We start from the raw sequence: 18,970 nt of genomic DNA, 5'->3' as shown, positions 1-18,970 counted from the left end.
CATTAAAGAGCAGGAGGAGATATTTAGGATAGCACAGAGTAGAGGATCAAGTGGGAATAAGAAAATCAAATCAGAGAAAAAAGTAGGTGGCATATTAGGCAATTTGCAAGCATGGTGTCCTTTTGGGCTGTGAAATGGTCAGCCTGGAGAAATGTAAAATGCTATTTAGCTTGGTGACTTTTACCACCACAGACGACAAAAAAAAAAAGAGTGCTGGGGTAGTACTAAGGTGCTGGCAGGAGGACTGAGGCAGCAGACGCACAGCAACAACTGGTCCCCCGGCTCACAGCTGTAATGAAACAGTGCACCTTAGCTTTTCTAGAGGTGCCCATCCCAAAGCTTGGCACGCAAAAACATTTACATGAGGAATAGACTCTTGAACTAATCAGAAAAAATAAAGTGAGACGTTAGCCTGTGCTGGCTCTGAGCAGCACGTAGCTTTACAAAGGAAACTGCCTCCCACTCCAATGCTGTATCTCACTGCTGTGCCTAATGACTGTAAATGTGTTCATTGAAATTCATAGGGGCTCTTTGTTTTGTTGGTTTTTTTTTGTTGTTGTGTGTTTTTTTTAACGTACAGATACAAAATAATCAGTCTATACCCAAGTTCAGAAATAACAGCAAGTCCCACAACTAAACCAAGATTGTCCAAGACAACCTGCACGCAGAAGTCACAACATGTAAACATCTAACACAAGTCTGCAGGCTGCCAGAGCACACAGACTTGAGACAGTGTCAGGTACCTCCACTTCTGAGCACTCAACTTGTGACATCTTAACGCAGCCTGACTTTCAGAAAGAACCCGATCTCTATTCATACTACGAAAACTTTGCTTTAACCTTTTAATGCTTGTCAGTCCAAACAGGAAGCAATTCCTGCAGTACGTGTCGCTGTCTCAGCACCTGAGTGGCAGCTAAATGCAGAGATATTTTGCCTTATCATGGCTCAGAATTAAAGCCCTGCTTACTAATAAACTGTAGATCCACTGGAAGGAAGCCTCCTCCTATTGTGTGATGGGTGGGGAAGGGAAGAAAGACAAAACATAACAATAACTTGATTACAGGTAACACTACAGGGGTTGCTTCTTCCAACTACTCCCCACCTTCAACAGCTGGTGAAGTTCAATCCTGATTTTTTGCTTTTTTGACTTCTGGAAAGAGAAGAAAGCTTTATCTCTTAAAGATTCACTGTTCTAAATGAGATGCAGAATCCATTCTGGATCTCATGGAGTTCTGACATCTCTGTTTGCTAAGCACTTTTTATTGTATTTTGGGCCAAGTATCAAGGTTTGTGAGGACGTGTTAACAGACAGGTTTGCCAAGTCATGCAGTAGAGGAGAGAAAATAGAGATAGATCTGCACTTACAAACATTTCGGGATACTCTGGAAGCCTCAACAAGTTCAAGAAATAAAATGCAGCAGGACAACAGGAGAAGCCTCCACACACACCATTAAGCAACTCGTACCTTCCTGACTTGGCACCTGAAATAGTGCATTTGACTCACTTCACAACCTCACGGCCCAATGCCTCTTAGTAAAGATTATTGTCAATCGCCTATTGATATATATGTGGCTGTTTAAGATTTTGTGAGCCTCCCAGCGACTAAAAAACAGCTCGTCCTGCATTTCTGCACAGTAGCAGCCAAGGGTAAGTTATTTCTGCCGACAGCCACCACGTACTATTACGGCAGCCCCAGCCAGCTAGCAGTGTAACACCACTGGATGCTTGTAGTACGTCAGCATGCAGTAAAACAATGGCAAAACATTACACCTACACACCCTTTGTTTTCTAGGCATGCCTGCCTTTCCTATAAATATCTCCGGGGCATAAAACAGCGGCTTGACACCTGCACCTACCTGCCAGTTGTTTATGGTATTGTAAAGCAAGTGGCTAGCAGTGCAGTGCTGCGCTGCCATCCAGCTCTTCCTCAATCTTCTGTGGCGAGCAGCATTAAACATCTGATTACATATAAACTCCAAAGACTTCATCCGTGCTACATTTTGTCTAGAAGGGACCCAAGAAAGCATGTGCAGAGGACAAGCAAATACACTAGTCAGTGCAAACTTTCAAGCAACTATACCTCCTCTAAGTGTAATGCACACTGGCCTGAACGTGGTGTAAATCAGTGCCCGACAGCTACGGCATCGGGGTCCTTATTTGTACCTTCAGGACGGTTCTGTCTGCAGCTTTTTTTTATTACTTCACTAGTTCATTGCGATTTATCTCACAGCTACTGGCGGTTATTGGCTCTACTGTTTAATCTGATTCATCAGATTGTGTTTATTTATTAACTGATCTACACAGTTCTACAGATAAAACAATGTTCCAATCTGCCACCAGGGTTATAAATAAGTAGGCAGCATTTTTTGTGCCAGGAGTTTAACAAACAAACAAACAAACTCCTGTTCCATTGGCACCATCACAATTACTGAAATCTCCCTAGCCATCCAGACACTTACAGGGCTCCTGTCACAGTCTCTCAGCACCCATTAAATCAATCAAAACCAGAAAAGCAAAAAGCTTGCACCCCATTTTCTCCCTCTGCAACGCACAAGACAAATAGTTTACTTCGCAGGTTTGTATGCTGCATCTATGTAAATGTATGTATGAAAACAGAAGAAAGGTCTATTTGTCTAAGTGAAACCATGTAAATAAATTACACAGTAAATCAAGGAAAACACAGATAAGGACATCAGAGTTGTACTAAGTTCTGAAAAGGATGTAATCCACAGTTACTTGCTCTGAATTCATGTCCCATAAAATATCTATTGCAACAGATAGCAGCTCTCTTCACATATTTCTCTTGGCTTACCTCTCTTACCTTCAAAATAAGAGCTTCAGAGCTGGCAGAAAGGACCCAACTTTTTCAGTTGCTATTAATGGCAATGGAGCTCTAAGGTCCCCCCTTCATTTGGGAATCTCTGTCCCCCCCCCTGTCCTCATGCCCTACCAGCATGTCCCAGTCCCTTGGGCACCCCTGGCACTGGGTGAGGGTGTCCCCAGGAGTTTTATAGCAACTCTGAAATGGTTAAACACTATTAAAAAGAGCCTGTGTTGAAACAGCAGCGTGGCGGTGAGATAAATAGCAAAAACCAGGAAGTCCACAAATAACTGGATGTTTTTTATCACCTTGCCAGCTTCAAAATTGCTTAAAGGCAACGAGGTTTGCTGCAGCTTACTTCTACAGGGGAGAGGCCATGCAAAAAATATGAGAGGGGACTCCTCAAGTTTGATGGTCTGTTCAGGACAGGAGCCTTCCTCTCTATCTGGATGTGGGTGGAAGTAGGATGGGGGTTACATCTTAACTGCATTTATGGGCTCGGTACTTTCCACTCTGCTTCGGACCTTTAACATTATGTTAAAGTTGACTTGATATGCAGAGTGTTAATCCGTTTACGCAACAAAAGCCTTCCAAAATACGCTCTCTTCAGTTCAACCTGCTCCAGCGACACAGCAAATAGGAAAAAAAAAAAGAGAACAAGTTTAGGTGGGTCTGTTGTTCTCTGTCCTGTCCGCTCCCATCAGCGGCACAGCGAAGCGGGAGCCGAAGGAGGGGGACCCAGACGTCACCGCGAGTCATGCTCGGCAGTGGACGGCTCCGAGGGAAGAGGAGCAGCTCGCACATGCAACACAGGGTGGGGATGCCTCACTTCGGAGCAGGAATGCTGCTGGACAAACACTCCCTCGAGAAGCGCTCGTTTGGTTTGTTGTCCCCCCCCCCCCCCCCTTGGGGAAAACAAGCATAGACGTTGGGCTAGATTTATAGGTGGTGTAAATGGAAGTGATTCCCTGAAGCCAATTTACATCAGCTGCTTACAGTTTATAGTTGTTACAAGTGCAGCCCCTTTGCATATCTTGCAGAAGCCCTTTAGCATTTGACTGTAAAGTCAACACAACCTATGAATTATTTGAAGCAAGCAGTGCCAAACATACTGTTACCGGTTATTCTATACCGTACAAAGAGATAGGGAATACACGACATCTAACTTTCACTATAGCACTAGAGAGTTTTTTTCCTGCACAAAACCACCAAACAAGCCCTCATCTCTAGCCAACTCCTCATCCCATGGCAATGACTTCCACCTATACATTCCTGCACAGGAGAAATCTATTTCTTTTAGACTTTTAGTTTTGAGTCTGATATTAGGATATAGGAAGAACAACTTCCCATTTTCCTTAAGTTTTCTCTTTTCTAGTCAATGCCATAACCAGAGCCTTGGAAGCAGACCATTAACAGCAAGCTGTTGTGAACATAATAGCGACAAGGGAGGAATAATACTGACAGCTCCTCTGCTTTTCCCAGCCATTGAAGCTGGGAGTTTTCACTTATTTTGATCAAGACCAGCAAAGAAATGAACCTTGCTTCCAAGAAACAGGTCAGGCAGCAAAACTAATGGGTTCCTTTGGGACGTGAAGATTTTTAGTCATACTTTCCCCGTTGCCCAAGAACCAGTGCCACTGTGTTAGTCCTGTAAAGATCTGCTGTTCAGAGGTTTTGTCATCTCTAGCACAGATGTCAAATGAGGGCAAACCGAAGATGAGCCGACCGACTCCTTTTACCTATGCAGCTTTCCTACCTGCTCGTGTTGCTCTCTGCCAACATGCCTGACAACATATATATTTAACACTAGCATTACAGAGAAGCTTAAAATAGGGGGGTGAGACTTTCCTAAAACAGACAGTGCTAAGCCCAGCTGTGCTGCATAGTGCTGAAAACCACATGCTAAAGGCTCTTCCAGCTCACTGCTCTCAAAAACTTTTCCGACACCCAGAACACTTACTCCAGCTTCATTAAGGCAAAGGAGTTCAATGCCATGAGGGCTGGACAGACAGCTCCTCTCCCACCATGCTTGCCACCACCACAGAGATCTGGAATTGTGCTGACACTTGTGGTGTTCACTGCTCCACATTCCAAGTCACAGCATTTAGAAGGGGGGAAAATTAGGATCATTTCTTTATGGGAACAATTCTCAGCACAAAAAATATTAAAAGTAAAATATCTTTTAAAAGACAATGGATCTTTTAGCTGAGAAATGAACTGAGGCTTCTGGACAGTTTCTGTTCTACTGCAAACCTCTATACGTCAAGTGTCTACATCTGACATCGAAGTTACATTAATCTCTTTTGGGTATTAAAATCCAGCAATTCCTGTTAGTCTTGATATCTTCCCTAGACTTTTTTTTTGTAGCAGAAAAAATAAATAATGACAGTTCCAGAGCACTTGCAGTTCCCCTTGATTTTTTTTTTTTAGGTTTGGTCAGCTGAGAGAATGAGAAAGGAGGGAGAGGAAGAAAGGAAAGATTTGGGGTTTTAGGGTGTTTCTTTTTTGGTGTGATTAGTTTTGCAATACAAGCCCTGGATAGATTCAGAAACTGTATCCTGGCTGAAAGAAAGGCAGGCAAAATGAAAGGAAATTAAATATGGGTGTGAAATTAAACCAAAATAAAGTAAAAGAAAAGAATGAAAGCAAAAGCATCTACTTGGGCTGAAAGTAGACAGAAAAGCTGGAGAACACAAGACACAGCTCTCTAAACATCCAGAAATGCTTTAAAAAGGTTTCCTGTAAAAACAGGGAGTTTAGGAAACTCTGAATACATTTAATTGCATTCTTTGATGAAAGGAAAAAAACTCATACTGATGGCTCCACTACACTATTCAAAACAAGCGATTTCTCTGAGAAATCCGAAGCAAGAATGAAAGGGTATAAAACTTCTTATTGCACAATACCTGGAAGAAAATTTTTTCTCATTTTCTTACATCTATTATTTTTTTCCTTGGTGTGTGGAGAGCCTTGTAACAGAGTAAGGGAATGGGAATTTAGGACATCTGGGTTCATTCCCATCTGCAGCACTGATATCTTGAATGTCTTTTGCAAGTCTCTTTTTGCCTGTATTCTAGGTTTGTCCTCTGCAGAAAGTGGTTGGGCAGTAAGCCTTCCTGTCTTTTTGTCTTGGGCTTGAACTCTGAGAATTAACTGTTACAGATTACCTGACACAAAGTGGTCCTTTCCTGTCTCTGTACCAACTGTGCAATCCTGTCCCAGCAACTGCATGCCAGCCAGCTCAAATTCATCCTGGAGTTTACGCTGATAAAGGCAGAAATCTCATGCATCCGAATCAAATCTGCACTTGCAGTCTCTTGAAGTTGGCTCCTCATTAGCCCTTGGGACAAACTCATCGTTTGCAGAAGACTAATGACATGAACATAATGAATACATTTTTCACAATATAGCTACCGTGGACATTTTACTGCGGCACATAAAAGTCAAACAAAGCACTTTTTCTGGTGGATGATCTATTTGAATTTGAGCAGCTTCATTCCAACGAAACATGCCAAAAATCCATCCTTTGGTGCTGCTCAGTGGTAACGTAGCTATGGATATTGATACAGATCTGACTCTACAGCGTTACCAACACCTGCAGTTCCCCCCAAGTCAGATACAACACTGTTTTCCTTCGGCTTCCACCTCCTGAAGTCAGTTGACCAAAGGGAAAGGTTAGCTTGCATGTTTTCTCCCTTCCTCCCCACTCATGAAATAAGTGTCTTCAGGTGAATAAAAAGGGCAATTTAGCACCTTGCACTCTCCTCATTTGTAAGCCTCTGTGACCTGGAGGATCCAGATTCATCTTTTTTTTTTTTTTTAATTCCTGGGGTTATAAACACATCAATAATATACACTCTGAGGAATTCTGCCAATATCAGTGGAGTTTCTTCAGATTACTACAGCTATAATTGATATCTAAGCATTGTCATTTCTTTCAAAAGCACATTTGTGTACAACCTATTTTCCTACTGGAATTTTCCACTCTCCTGTTGTTTTAAAATCCAGTGCATCTGAGATGCCTTTCTCCCTAAATGTGCTCTTACTTATACCTCAAATCATTTCCCCGTTCCATCCTGGTGTTTTATAGGAAGAAAACTAATCTTATAAATGAATCACGGAATAAAGTGCCTCCTACAAAAGACATCACTCTATTAGGAACACATTAAGTGGCACATTTACTGTGCATTTAATTTTCATTTACAGTATGTGCTCTATACCCAGCACACTGCCTATATCAGCTTTTGTTTTCATAACCTATTCCTGACACCTAACAAGAACTGGGAGTGCTGCTCCAGGATTTGGCAAGAAGGAACAGGTTGTGGATGAGCAGGTTTCTCTGACTCACCTACACGGATCAACAAGGAAAAATAAAAAAGGGAGAGGGTGGAGATTACAAAGGAAAAAAAAAAGAGAGAGAAGGGGGGGGAGTGACGTGTTCCTGTGGATGCGGTGTGTAATGCAGCTGGCAGGCCGCCCGCTCGCAGTGCCACCGAGTTCCAGACGTGCCAGTCCAGCTGACTCAGCTCTTTGGAAGAAGGAAAAGGGAAGGGAGCAATTTCACAAACACTTCTGGTTGCTGAGGGACGGAGGTTGCTGGACTCTCCTCAAGGCTCTCCAAACCCATCTTTCATACCAGGGATTCGCGCCGTGTCCCCAGAGGGGTACTGGGGACAGATGCTCACTCGATAACCTCACACAGAACCGCTTACACCGTTACCAAATGATGCCTGTATGGCTGCTGGAGAGCTCAGCAGCACAGCTTCGCCCTCCAGACCTGAGACGCCAGGCCTCTCCTCGCCAAGGCGAGCTGCTCTCAGACGAGCCACTGTCTCCAAGGAGACGAGCAAAGCGCATGCAGATGAAGGGTATCCAAGTGAGAGACAGTCTGTGGCCTGTGTCGCTTTTCCACACAGAAATCTCATCGTCACTTCTCAGCAGCAGGTCCTTGATACGTGGTTTATTTTCTAGCCCTTAAACAGCCCGGGCTTTGCCCACCTGTGGGAGCAGCTCTGTCCCATGTGTCTAAGGGCTGTCAGAAGGCACAGGCAGCCCCTAAATTTGACTGAAAACAAGCAGACCTCAGGGAATTTACAAATGAGGGCTGAGGTGAACTGGCCCCAAAACCAACACTAGGCACTGAGCTTGTCTTAGATCCCCGGCCAGGATCCTCACCACAGGCCCTCAGCTCCTTCAGAGCACGTGGGGGCATCCAGACCGGCCTGTCACAGCAGGAGGGAAGGGACGCCTGTGAGGAGCACACTGCCCCGGCCTTCAAAGTGACCAGCCGGCTCCCCGGGCACGAGGAGTCTTGGGACAGCAACATCCTGAGGAACTCTGTGGCCTGACACCAAAAATCCTCCCAGATAACACTGCCCCACCAACTGCTCACAGAGGTACAGCTGCTCTTGCAGATTTAATACGAACAGAAGGAACAACATTGAAGCAGAGGCTTTTCCAAAAGCAAGAGCTTGTGAGGGTAGAGATAACTGTGCGGTCGGGGAGTGTCCCAGCCAGGTGCTCTTTGTCAAAGTTTCAATAGGCAGGGCCTCAGCAGCATTTCTCCAGCTTCAGGAATGAAGATAGAGATCTTGTCTCTCTGTTGCAAAGCAAGGAGGGAACTTGGGGCACCCTGTCTGAAATCAACACAGCACAGTTATGCAAAACATGTGTGCAACTGGCATCTCTTGTGTAATCCTCGCTGTAATCAACCTCGCTAACTACTCCAGCAAAGAAGGAGGGGCGGAGGGTGGAGAAAGTTCACACTTAGATCAAATAAAAAATGGGAAAATATCCAGAGAGCTTTAGTCAGGTAAAAACACAGTTCCCTCTCATGGGAAACCTCCAGGACAAGTTTCCTTGAACTTCATACAGGGTTATAAATAGGAGGGAGTCACACAGAGTTCAGTACAGGTTCACTATAAAAAAAGTAGACATTCTCATTTTCCTTCTTGAGTGATATCCATCAATATCTTAGCTGTAAGCCAATTCATAATTACAGGTTGCTGAGAGCTCAGAAGAATACAGCAGTAGCAGCTCTCTGCAGCTCTGCTGTGGCACGGTGTTAACCACGTGTTTTTTTTTTTCCTTTAGTTTCTCTTGGCCTCCTTTCCAGATGGCAAAAATACCTCTTTTACACCTTAAAGCACTCATATATTTTCTAAATGTCGGTGGCAGTTCTCCATTTTACATTGCCCCGTAAAAAAACTGAGATAGCAATGAAAGATGGCCTCAAACCAGTCCGTGATTCCAAGCTCCAACTTTCTTAAGCTGAAGGGTTTCACAAGCTCCTTTGAGAACTGACAAAGGCCAGCTCCAAATGCTGCATTTCCTTTCATCAGAGGCAAAATGCAAAAGCTTCTCACCCCTGAAAATAGTTTTCTCAGGGGAAAGAAAAATAGGTTTTTTCTCCTTAGAGCTGCTGTGGTATTTTGCTGCTCAAACAGAGTACGTGCAAGAAGCGGTTGGTCTTGGTTTTGCTGCGATGTGGCTTCATCAAGTCAAAAACCGTGTTCTCATCTCAAGTGCACGAGAAAGCTCTGTCACCCCCTTGGTCCTCTTGTTCTGCAAAAACAACTGCAGCTACCTCAGAAGGCTGCTTCTGAAGCAGGGGGACTCCTGATTCACTGCACCACGTCCCTCATGGGTATTACAGTGCCGTGAGACACCCAGCTCCCAGAGGAGGTCTGGAGGCTGGCTGTGCAATGCCTGCATTTACGGCTGTACCTTCAATTCCAGTTTGGTATCCAGACGCCAATCTGAGCCTACAAATATAGAATTTGTGTAATAATCCCTGCTGACAGGGAAAACAAGGTCCAAAAGAGGCCTCTGTAGGTTGAGCTTAGAGGAACTAAGGGACTACCTATCTTTAAACATCTCAGCTATTAGACCCTCACCTGACAGCCTGTCCATAGCAGTGCTGGTACAGAAAGACAAGTAATCTAAATTAAGCTACCTCAGTGCTTAGATACCTGATTTTGCAAATTGGGTCTCCTAGGGCTTTTTCCTATTTCATTTTCCCATCATTGAAAAGAGAGGCAACAACACATACCCACTTCACACAGGCTTTGGGCTGATGAAATAGATAGGGTTCATAAAGGAAACAAGACGCAAAAATTGCAGGCTAAGTAGTAAGTCCTTTAGTATTATTAATAATCACCTTACTATTGTGTCTAAGATAATCACGCAGGTATCAGGGTATAATACCTCAGTGGTTACGGTAACAATACAAAGTTATTATTCCTTCCACTTTGTAATTATCTCATTTCACTATTGAACAAAGGATACGTAAAACTAAGGAGATAATACGCAATGCTATGCAGCAGGGGCGCCAGCAGCGCTGGAGTACTCTGCTATGTACTTACATGACCTTCATTGCAGCAATATGCCTGAGCCTTGCAATCGCTCGTGCATCCTGCCCTCTCCCCATCACGACAAGGTTGAGAAGTTCTCTTATTTTGATTTCACTGATAGGCAGCTGAGGCAGAGATGAGGTTAAGGGGTCTGCATTTGTACTCGTCTTTGTTTCCCCAAGAGGAAAATGACTTCACAATTTAGGTCCCTCACAAATGAGTAGCAAAAAAAATAATCAAAATTAGTAATAAAAAAAGATGAGAGGATTAGAAAAATAAAGACAGTCTAGAACAGAATCAATACTGGACAGATGACTGTAGACTATAAATGCTGTCACAGTATAAACTGAGTACAGGAATTACTCAGTCACAGAAGACGGTGTTAGTAAGAGCAATAATCTGCAGCAGAAGAAAGGATAGTTTAGGTTAAGTATAAGGATGAGAGTCATAGCTATAAAAAGCAGATGGGAAGTGGAATTGTCTCCCTAGGGAGGCAACAGAAACACAGCCTCCCTGGATGTTTAAAGAACAGGTTAGGCGTGCTGCTTAGCACTGCTGCTCTATAATCAGAAGCCTTATCATGTTCATCTGCCTTTTTGGTGCTAGTGAAATCCCACATACAATGTCGTGGCACAATCAAGGCCCAGAGGAAAGAGAAAGTCACCATCACATTTGCTGCTGCAAAGCAAGATGACTGATATAAAGACTGGCATCACTCAGCAGTGGAGAAGCGTCCATTTTCTCTCCAGCGCACACAAAAGCTGGCCTGTCCCACCAGAAGGATGTGAACTGCTAGCACAGAGGGGAGACAGAAAACAGGCAGAAAACTGGACATCAGCAGTCCTGTACCAAACACACACTTGCGTCTTGGCACTGGTGCTACACATGAAGAAGGAACAAATTGAAATTAATGAGGGATGATGCCATGTGAATCTTACACTGTGCTGAAGATGTCTAAACAAGGACCTTGATACCCCCAAATACTGTGGTGCTGTCCAACCTTCTGACTACACTGACAGAAGGTTCAGGAATTCTGAAAAGAAGGGCAAAGGACACGCAGTCCCCTCCTTGTGAGCATCCTGTCACACCACAGAACAGAAATCTGCCCTAGGAAATTTCCGTCATGGTGAACCTGAAACTCTGGGAACATTAATACTCCATTTTCTTCTCCAATTTGGGGTGCACGACCTCGTACCTTCACAGTAAACTCTTCCTTGCTAAGGGTCCAGAGACTTACAGGTCCTGACACCACATGTACAACTCTGCAACCCTGGCTCATTAAGGAGAGGAAACTTGATCAGTGACAGGAGGAGACAGGGGAACTTCTCTCCAGACCTTCTCTCCCTGCTTCTTTCTGCTGAAAAAGGGAGGGCTTGCTGGGAAACCTGCAGGTGGCAGAGACCTAGCACGGCCATGCTCCACCAAGATATACCAGGAGGCACAAGACTCGTCTCACAGACACAATAAATCTTAGCATCTAGTAATCTTACTGTGAACTGGCACGTGGAAAGAGAATATCCCCATGGTACTGGTGTGTCTCATCACTAGTAGGGGGGTGAGCCTTTCTTTATCCAGTCAATTTACAAGCAGCCCTGAAGCGCTACAGGAACAGGGCATCCCCTGCTTACAGACGGAAGAAGCAGGGAGCTGTACAGCATCTGTTCCCCTGTCAGCTCAATTGCACACCCTGGGGAGAAAAAAAAAGGGGGGAGAAAAGCTGATACCCACTGCTAAGAGAGATTCATAATGCCGGTATACAGCACGTTCACCTTTGCTTGCCATGACCACTTCTCCTATTTCTGTCTTATCTGCAGGAAACAGGTCTCTTGGGTTGAACAGCCAAAGATTGATTCATAACTGTTGCAGATAAGAGGGAATCTTTATGGAATTTCAAGACTTTTAAAGGTCTGACTAGCAAAAAGTGAACGTTTCTTGCTTTGGGTGGAACCTTATCTTTTTAGTAGTTCCTCCTGAACACAAAGTCCAAATGTACTTTTTCTGGAAAGAGCATGGTCTTACAGCATCTTGAAATCAAAGAGAGTTTCTCATTGATAATTACACTCTGTAGAAAAGGCTTACCATAACCAAGCTTCTACACTAAGATAATTCTGAGCTCATAAAAGATGATCTTTTCATATAGCTTATACTGATACTGGTACAAGTAGTGCTCCGGAGGTGAAAATGACCTCCCCACTTCAAGGATCAGCCTCAGATTTAGTGAAGCATGGGATACAAGTTGCTTCTGCAGAAGATTAAGCTTCAAAGGAGGGTGCCTAGGGTATGAAAGACCTTGCATACCAATCTCCTACCCTTGTATATATTTTGATCTTCTCACTTTCCAGTGTTGCACATATAAACAACATGGAAAGGAGAATACTAAAGACTTCAGAGACTACAACACAGACTGAAGGCCTCTAGGTACTGGAGGCTTTAATGAGAAAGCAGAGCTGCTTCAGTATTGTGCACATGCTAATAGCAGTTTAGAACATGGAGTCTGATAAGAAAATAACCAAATGATTTTGTGACGAGATTAATTCCACCGAGTTTAACTGAAGCAGTGTAAGAAAACCTGAAAGGAAGAGCAGCTCTGCCTGATTAAATAGAGCTCTAAGTATTGGATCAACAGAATAAATGCCCACTGGCTCATCACATCTAAGCAAAGATGCTGTTTGCTAGCCTATTTGCACAACTGGGATTTGTATGCAAAATATCGCCTCCACCCCTTCACATACTTGTTTCATTTTTCAGATAGTATCCTTCTTGATCACATTTAAATTTTTTCCCCATTCATGATGTGCTTGAGTCAGTCCAGCTCCGAGTATAATGAGAATTTCAGGTCCCAAGACTGTTGTAATTATGATGTTCTCATCATCAAAAATATGGTTACAGAATAGATACTGACTTTACCTGGGTCTTTTGAGAGCGGAGGTGTTAACAGTGATACAAGTCTTTTTAAGATGAAAAAAGCAATTTTAAACATAGAATTTTACAATTCTCAATAGCCACCTTTGCCATTCTTTCAGTAATTTTCACTGGCTTTTGCCAGGCAGTGCCTCAAGCACAACAGTTTTTCAGCACTGGGCTTGTTCATCCAATTCTTTAGCTGGACTGAAACACGCACAGGTGGGATGTCGCTCTCAAACACCTATTGGGTCAGGCGCTTCATAATAATTAAGAACCAGGTTCCTTCTGCCTCTAAGCAGCCACATGCATGAATATCAGTGCTCCAATCCCTTAAAAAAAGGTTCTGCTGACACAAGCCATGCAATTGCAGGCATATAGGACACCTCACACGGCTCGCTACAACACAAGGAGCTGAGAAGAAAGCCCTTATAGATGAGAACTGCAAAACAAGAAATGTAAAAAGAGTTACTCAATTACCTTTCCATATACAGGGCATTTACCTTTTTAATTAGGCACGTCTTGTGCACTGTACATAGTTTTCTAAGATTGTGCTTTTGGGAGATTTTGCCTAAGCTTTGCTTTTCAAAACAAATGCTTCACTGCTTTTCTTTTGCAAATAAAGTGATACCATTAGTTCAGTGCTATTGAGGAGCTGGGCAGTAACAAAGTGCAGCAGCAATGCAGGAAGAAGAGAGGGAAGAAAAAGCAAATATTTGTTAAAAGCAGAAAAAGGAAAAATCATTTTCTAGACAGAGAAGAAGTAGCTTGGAAGAAAATTTTAAAATGTATTGTGAGGAAAAGCTTTTGTGACAGGAAAAAAATAATGATTTGACTACCCAGTTTTTAGGAAAAAATAAACAGTAAAACTGCTTTCATATATGAATAACACTTACTCCCACAGTAAGGGAATGTGATTGAGGTTGCCAAGATAAAGACAGAAAAATCAGGAAGTTCCAGAATTAAGGATGCCTGAGAAGGCTTCATTTGGCCTGTCTGCGTATGCATGATGAGACACAGTCTTTTAATTACAAAAAAACACAAAATAATTTGTGCACAGGACCACCCTTGCTTATTGCAAAGGATGGATGGATGCATCCCACTTAATGAAAACCTATTCCGTGTTTTGTTTTCCCCTTAGCAAGTGATCCTATCCTTCATTTACTGCTTACTGCCCAAGCCCTGCTCTGAAAACTAATGCACTGTTTTCGATGGGCTTTTCTGGATTGCTCATCATTGCAGCCTTGACTTTTTTCATAACTATCAAAGCGTCTCTGTTTACAATAGCATTAGGAGGGAAAGGCTGACTTGGCTCCATTTTAGACATGAGAAATTCACGTCAAAATGTAATTGATAATTGTACGTGGCCTCTTGAGGATGCCTGGCTTTTCAGGATAAAGGAGCATCAGGTTGCACGTCACATCTTTCAAAGCACAGAGGTCAACACCTAGGTGCTTTAACCATCAGATCTATCTGTCAGAACAACTGTCCTCCTTAAAATTTGTATTTTGTTCTTTAGCTGCCTACAGCAGAATTTGTCTCATTTGTGTTCTATCTGCCTTTGTTCAGTTGTGCAGTTCTAGAGATGATGGAGGGTATGGGCACGTCTCAGGGTGAGATGGCAGGTATTTTGTGACTTCCATCAGGATAGTGGCTTTGCCTGGATATTTTTATCTAAAAGAGCAGACGTGAGGCAAGGTGAAGCCAATGCCTGCTGTCTGGTGACACAAACCCTGCACAAAGGGGCTATCAGCTTTTGCCCCTGCCCTCTACAGCCTGTCCTTAGACTCACGTCCTGGAAGCCCACTCAGGCACCTCTCCAATATCATCTGTGTTGTGGAGCTACAGAGTTAATTCTGAAAACAACATCTGAAATTCCTGTCAGTACCTCCAGGCTCAAGCCCACTCTTAGTGTAATTCTCTGCATGAATCTCTCCCCAGGCATTATCCCGCTGACGTCCTGAAGGCATCATTATATTGCTGAAATCAAAGAAGCTGCATGTGGGAGGAAAATATAGACACAAAGTTCATCAGAACTGCATATGTCAGTAAAAGGTAAATAATCGCAGGAGTAAATAACTGCAAGATAAGTCCTTAATTATTTAGGGTTAAACAGCAGCAGCATTACAGATGCAAAGTAATATTTTGCTAACCACTCATCCTGGGAACACTTACATAGAAAGATACTATTCTGTATGACAAAGGTAGGCAAAATGTGGATTATGATGCTTAGAAACACCTGAAATAAGTAGGAAATAGTATTAAACGGCATGAGCAAAAAATCCCTCTATAGCAAAAAAAGAAAAAGCTGTCAAATTATTTTTTTTCTTAAGCTAATAGTAGTTTCAGCTATTTCAAATCTCTCCAAGATGTTTCCGCTAATTTCTCTCCACAATTACATTTCCTTAGTTTTTCACCTTCCCTGTCTCACTGTATGAAAACTCTGCACTAAGCACAGGAAAAATTGACTAACTGGCAGTACTGAGAGAGTGTAACTGACTAAGTGGTGACACAAACAAAGTGCTTTCAAATTCACAGATCAAACTAGCTGGCAGAAAAAAAGACAAAAAAAATTCTTCAATTCCTTTCTTGTATATTCTACCTTACGTAAAGAATGAGCAGTTTAAAACATTCTTGATTTTTTTTTTTATTATTATTAATAGCACTCTCAAAGTGGAAAGGGACATACAACAAAAAATTAAATTAGTCTTGCATTTATGTAATCATGTGCCAGATTCTCAGCTAGTGCAAAATAACGCTACTTGCCTTGCTTAGGAGATGTAATTACAATCTATATTAGCTAAGTATCTGATCTAAAGAGCTTTCCTTTTATAAATATAAAAACATATTCAGACTCACCTCAATTCAGACATAAATGTACCAGATTAAAACTGGACTGAAGTCTCATATTTCAAAACAGTTCTCACCCTTTTAATAGTTTTTCTACCTGATACCCTCTTTTCTGGTCAGAAATAGCAGATGTACATATTCAATGAAGTTTACTATGTTTTGCTCTGGTCTTCAAGATTTACCTGCCAGACTCTGATGTGTGTTTTATTAAAGCAGAAAGTATTTGCATAGTACACTGATAGAAAATAGTATAAAACCCTAGGGAACATCTATACATCTCCATGAAGCAGGTTCACAGATGTGGACATAAAACCAACCAACCTACGTGTCAGGGATGGACAGACACCTTAACGTCCATGCTCACGTTGGCCTGGTATTTCACCTTTGTATAGGTGGCTGTAGGTTTGGGGGTAATATCCCAGGTTTTTAAACTCTTCATCTACGAGTGATACACTAAGAATTGTCTTGGAGAGTACTGTGGGAGCTGAAATCCTCCTGGGCTTCTGGTCAAAACAGTTATAACTTAGAGCGATGACTCTCTCCATTGAAATAAAACAAAATCAACAAATCAGCACAGCTACATCAGTTAGGGAAGGAGCTCCAGGGGGACTTGTATGACAAAGCAGCTTAGATGCCTTCTGAAAATCCCACACCTTAACTGTGTTTCATCCTCATGCAAAAAGCAGAAAGATCAGCCATGCACTTTTCACACAGGAAGAGTGAAAAATTGCTATCAATGGCTGTATCTAGGTAACAAAAAATCTATATTCATAATATGAAAACAATCCTCAACCACAACGTTCATGTTTTGTAATGTGGGTTATTTTATGTCACGATTCCCTTTTTAATTTAATTGTGAATATTTTTATCGTGTTCTCTTTTTTACTAAATTTCAAGTTGAAACTACAGTTATGGTCAGATGTGCGAAAATTACAACTCACTGTTCCACAGAGACGTCTTCCCTTCTAACTTTCAGATCAAATCCTCTCAGCTGACAGCTCTCAGGCAATGCTCCTTCAGCCTAGTCCCACGTTTGCACTCACATTCATGTTTTCTGTCAGAAGGATGTTTGCAGTAATGCAGCCTCCTGCATACTCTGAAGTCTACCTGGAGAAGAAGTCTACCTGGAGAAAGTTACTAGCTTATCGTTTATGATTCTCAGAAATGTAAAGACAACTCTGGATCCTAAAACCAATTTAATGCTCGTAAAACAGAAAGCTCCACTGAAGTGAGGCTGACCCTTAGAAGAAATGTGTATGAAGAGTCAGGAAGCTCCACAATGACATTTTCACATGCAGTTTCTGCCTGCAGCTGCACTTCAACCACCGTGTTTCAGTAGTCACACATTTGCTAACACCTTAAAAAAAAGTTCATCTGTAATCCTGTCACTTCTAACCAGTCCAATTATCTCTGCTCATTCAACAATGAAAAACATAGTCCCCTATTAATGGTCTGGACATAAAAGTTGAACATCCTAGGAAAGAAAGAAACACAGCAAGCTAAGATCTTTCAAGAGTCCTACACAAATGAGTAAGCAGGCAGAATGCAGCCCACCTTGGGGTAGCATACAGAGACCAGAAACACCCCCAATCCTGACCATGCAGGCTACCAATGTCTTTACTAACATGCAATTATGTGACAGGTATTTTTTTAGATCCCATCAAAAAACTATACCAAGGAGACTCATGGCAAGGAAAACCCAGTCTCTCTTCCCCACCTTCTGCTCTAGGGTAAGCGCTGTGCCTGCCACGAATTAGGACTTCACAGCGAGAAATAACCGAACTAAAAATGCAATTAGGAGGATTTTGAAAGATGAACAAGTATGAACTCTACCAGCATATGGCATTTATTAGATGAAGAAATGGGTACGAACTGCAGAGCAGACTTCCAAAAGCACAAATCCACTCTCAGCGATCTTTGGAATTTCACAGCCACTTTGGGGCCCGGAGTGTCAGAACAATCTGCCAGCCAAGTCTGGATACACCCAAGGAGACGTTCAAAGGGAAATGCGATAGCATCAGCAGAGGAGCTCAGTTACACAAAAGGAGAGGTGTGGCCGAACCACAACTTCACTGATTCACATCGAGGCTTTTCCAAGGTTCAGAGCTATGCTCTCTGAAGAGGCAGGTACAGAGCCACCAGGAACATACAGTTATTTTCACAACCTTCAACAGTAAGGAGAAAGGAAACAACAGGATAGAAACGACACGGTGGGCTCACCAGAGTGCGTCCTGAGGTGTCCTGTGAGGGCGTCCCTCCGTCGGCAGGCATAGCTGCAGAAGGGACATTTGAACGGTTTCTCCCCAGAGTGTAACTTGATGTGCCTCAGCAGGTTCCCCTTCTGGGTAAAAGAAGCTCCACATTGGTTACAGTGGAAGGGGCGTTCACCTGGAAGGGAAAATGGAAGGGAGAAAGCTGTCAAGAAATGCTAGAAGTGCAGGGAGCCCGTCACCTCACCCTGTGTAACAGCGCCTCCTCACCCAGGCCTGCTCCCTCCACCACCACCTTGACTCCCGCCACCACCATCTTGCGGCCCTACAACGGGCAGAGCCTCCAGCACTGTCTCGGGGCTCTCCCCGTAATGCTGCAGCACTCGAAGTGCTGCAGAGCCTGATTTTCCTCAAGTTCTCCACCTCAGAAGTTTCATCCTTCGTAAATGATGAGCTCTGCTCAAAATTTAGACCCATGACTGGGGTTTTGTGGTGTTTATCGCTATGGTTTTCCCCTTATTTTTAGTATCGGTCTGATCTAGATGAGTATTCAGAACTCATCATGACAATTTGACCTGGACAGATATTAAGGTCTTTGCTTCAAACCAAATCTTTCGCTTGCATTACAGTTAAATTGACATCCCCTCTTAAAGGCTGTTTTCCCTTGCTGGAGTAGCATGAGGAGAATTAATGCAAGTGAGGATCAGGCCCACAAGCTTTGGGAAGTAGCAAACAAAAAAATCTCACACCATTAAACTGAGAAATAAGCAAACTAGTGTCTGAAGTAAAACTAATGGAAAAGACTTGCTAGGTGAAAAAAAAATTAGTAGTTTTAA

At 42.9% G+C, this 18,970-nt stretch overlaps 1 protein-coding gene across 28 annotated transcripts in view; it reads right to left on the bottom strand.

Annotated features, from left to right (window-relative positions):
* Positions 1 to 18,970, bottom strand: part of IKZF2 (IKAROS family zinc finger 2) — a 116,240-nt gene that overhangs the window by 28,887 nt on the left and 68,383 nt on the right. For all 28 annotated transcript variants that reach the window (XM_083841560.1, XM_083841559.1, XM_083841573.1 and 25 more), the window contains one exon: positions 18,145 to 18,312. In XM_083841560.1, the coding sequence (XP_083697686.1) occupies positions 18,145 to 18,312 (168 nt within the window). The remainder of the gene's footprint in view (positions 1 to 18,144; positions 18,313 to 18,970) is intronic.

This window comes from Anser anser (assembly GCF_964211835.1).
Source record: "Anser anser genome assembly, chromosome: 6".
Taxonomy (NCBI): domain Eukaryota; kingdom Metazoa; phylum Chordata; class Aves; order Anseriformes; family Anatidae; genus Anser; species Anser anser.
The sequence above is the reverse complement of the archived record's forward strand: the minus strand, read 5'-3'. Positions and strand labels throughout refer to the sequence as shown.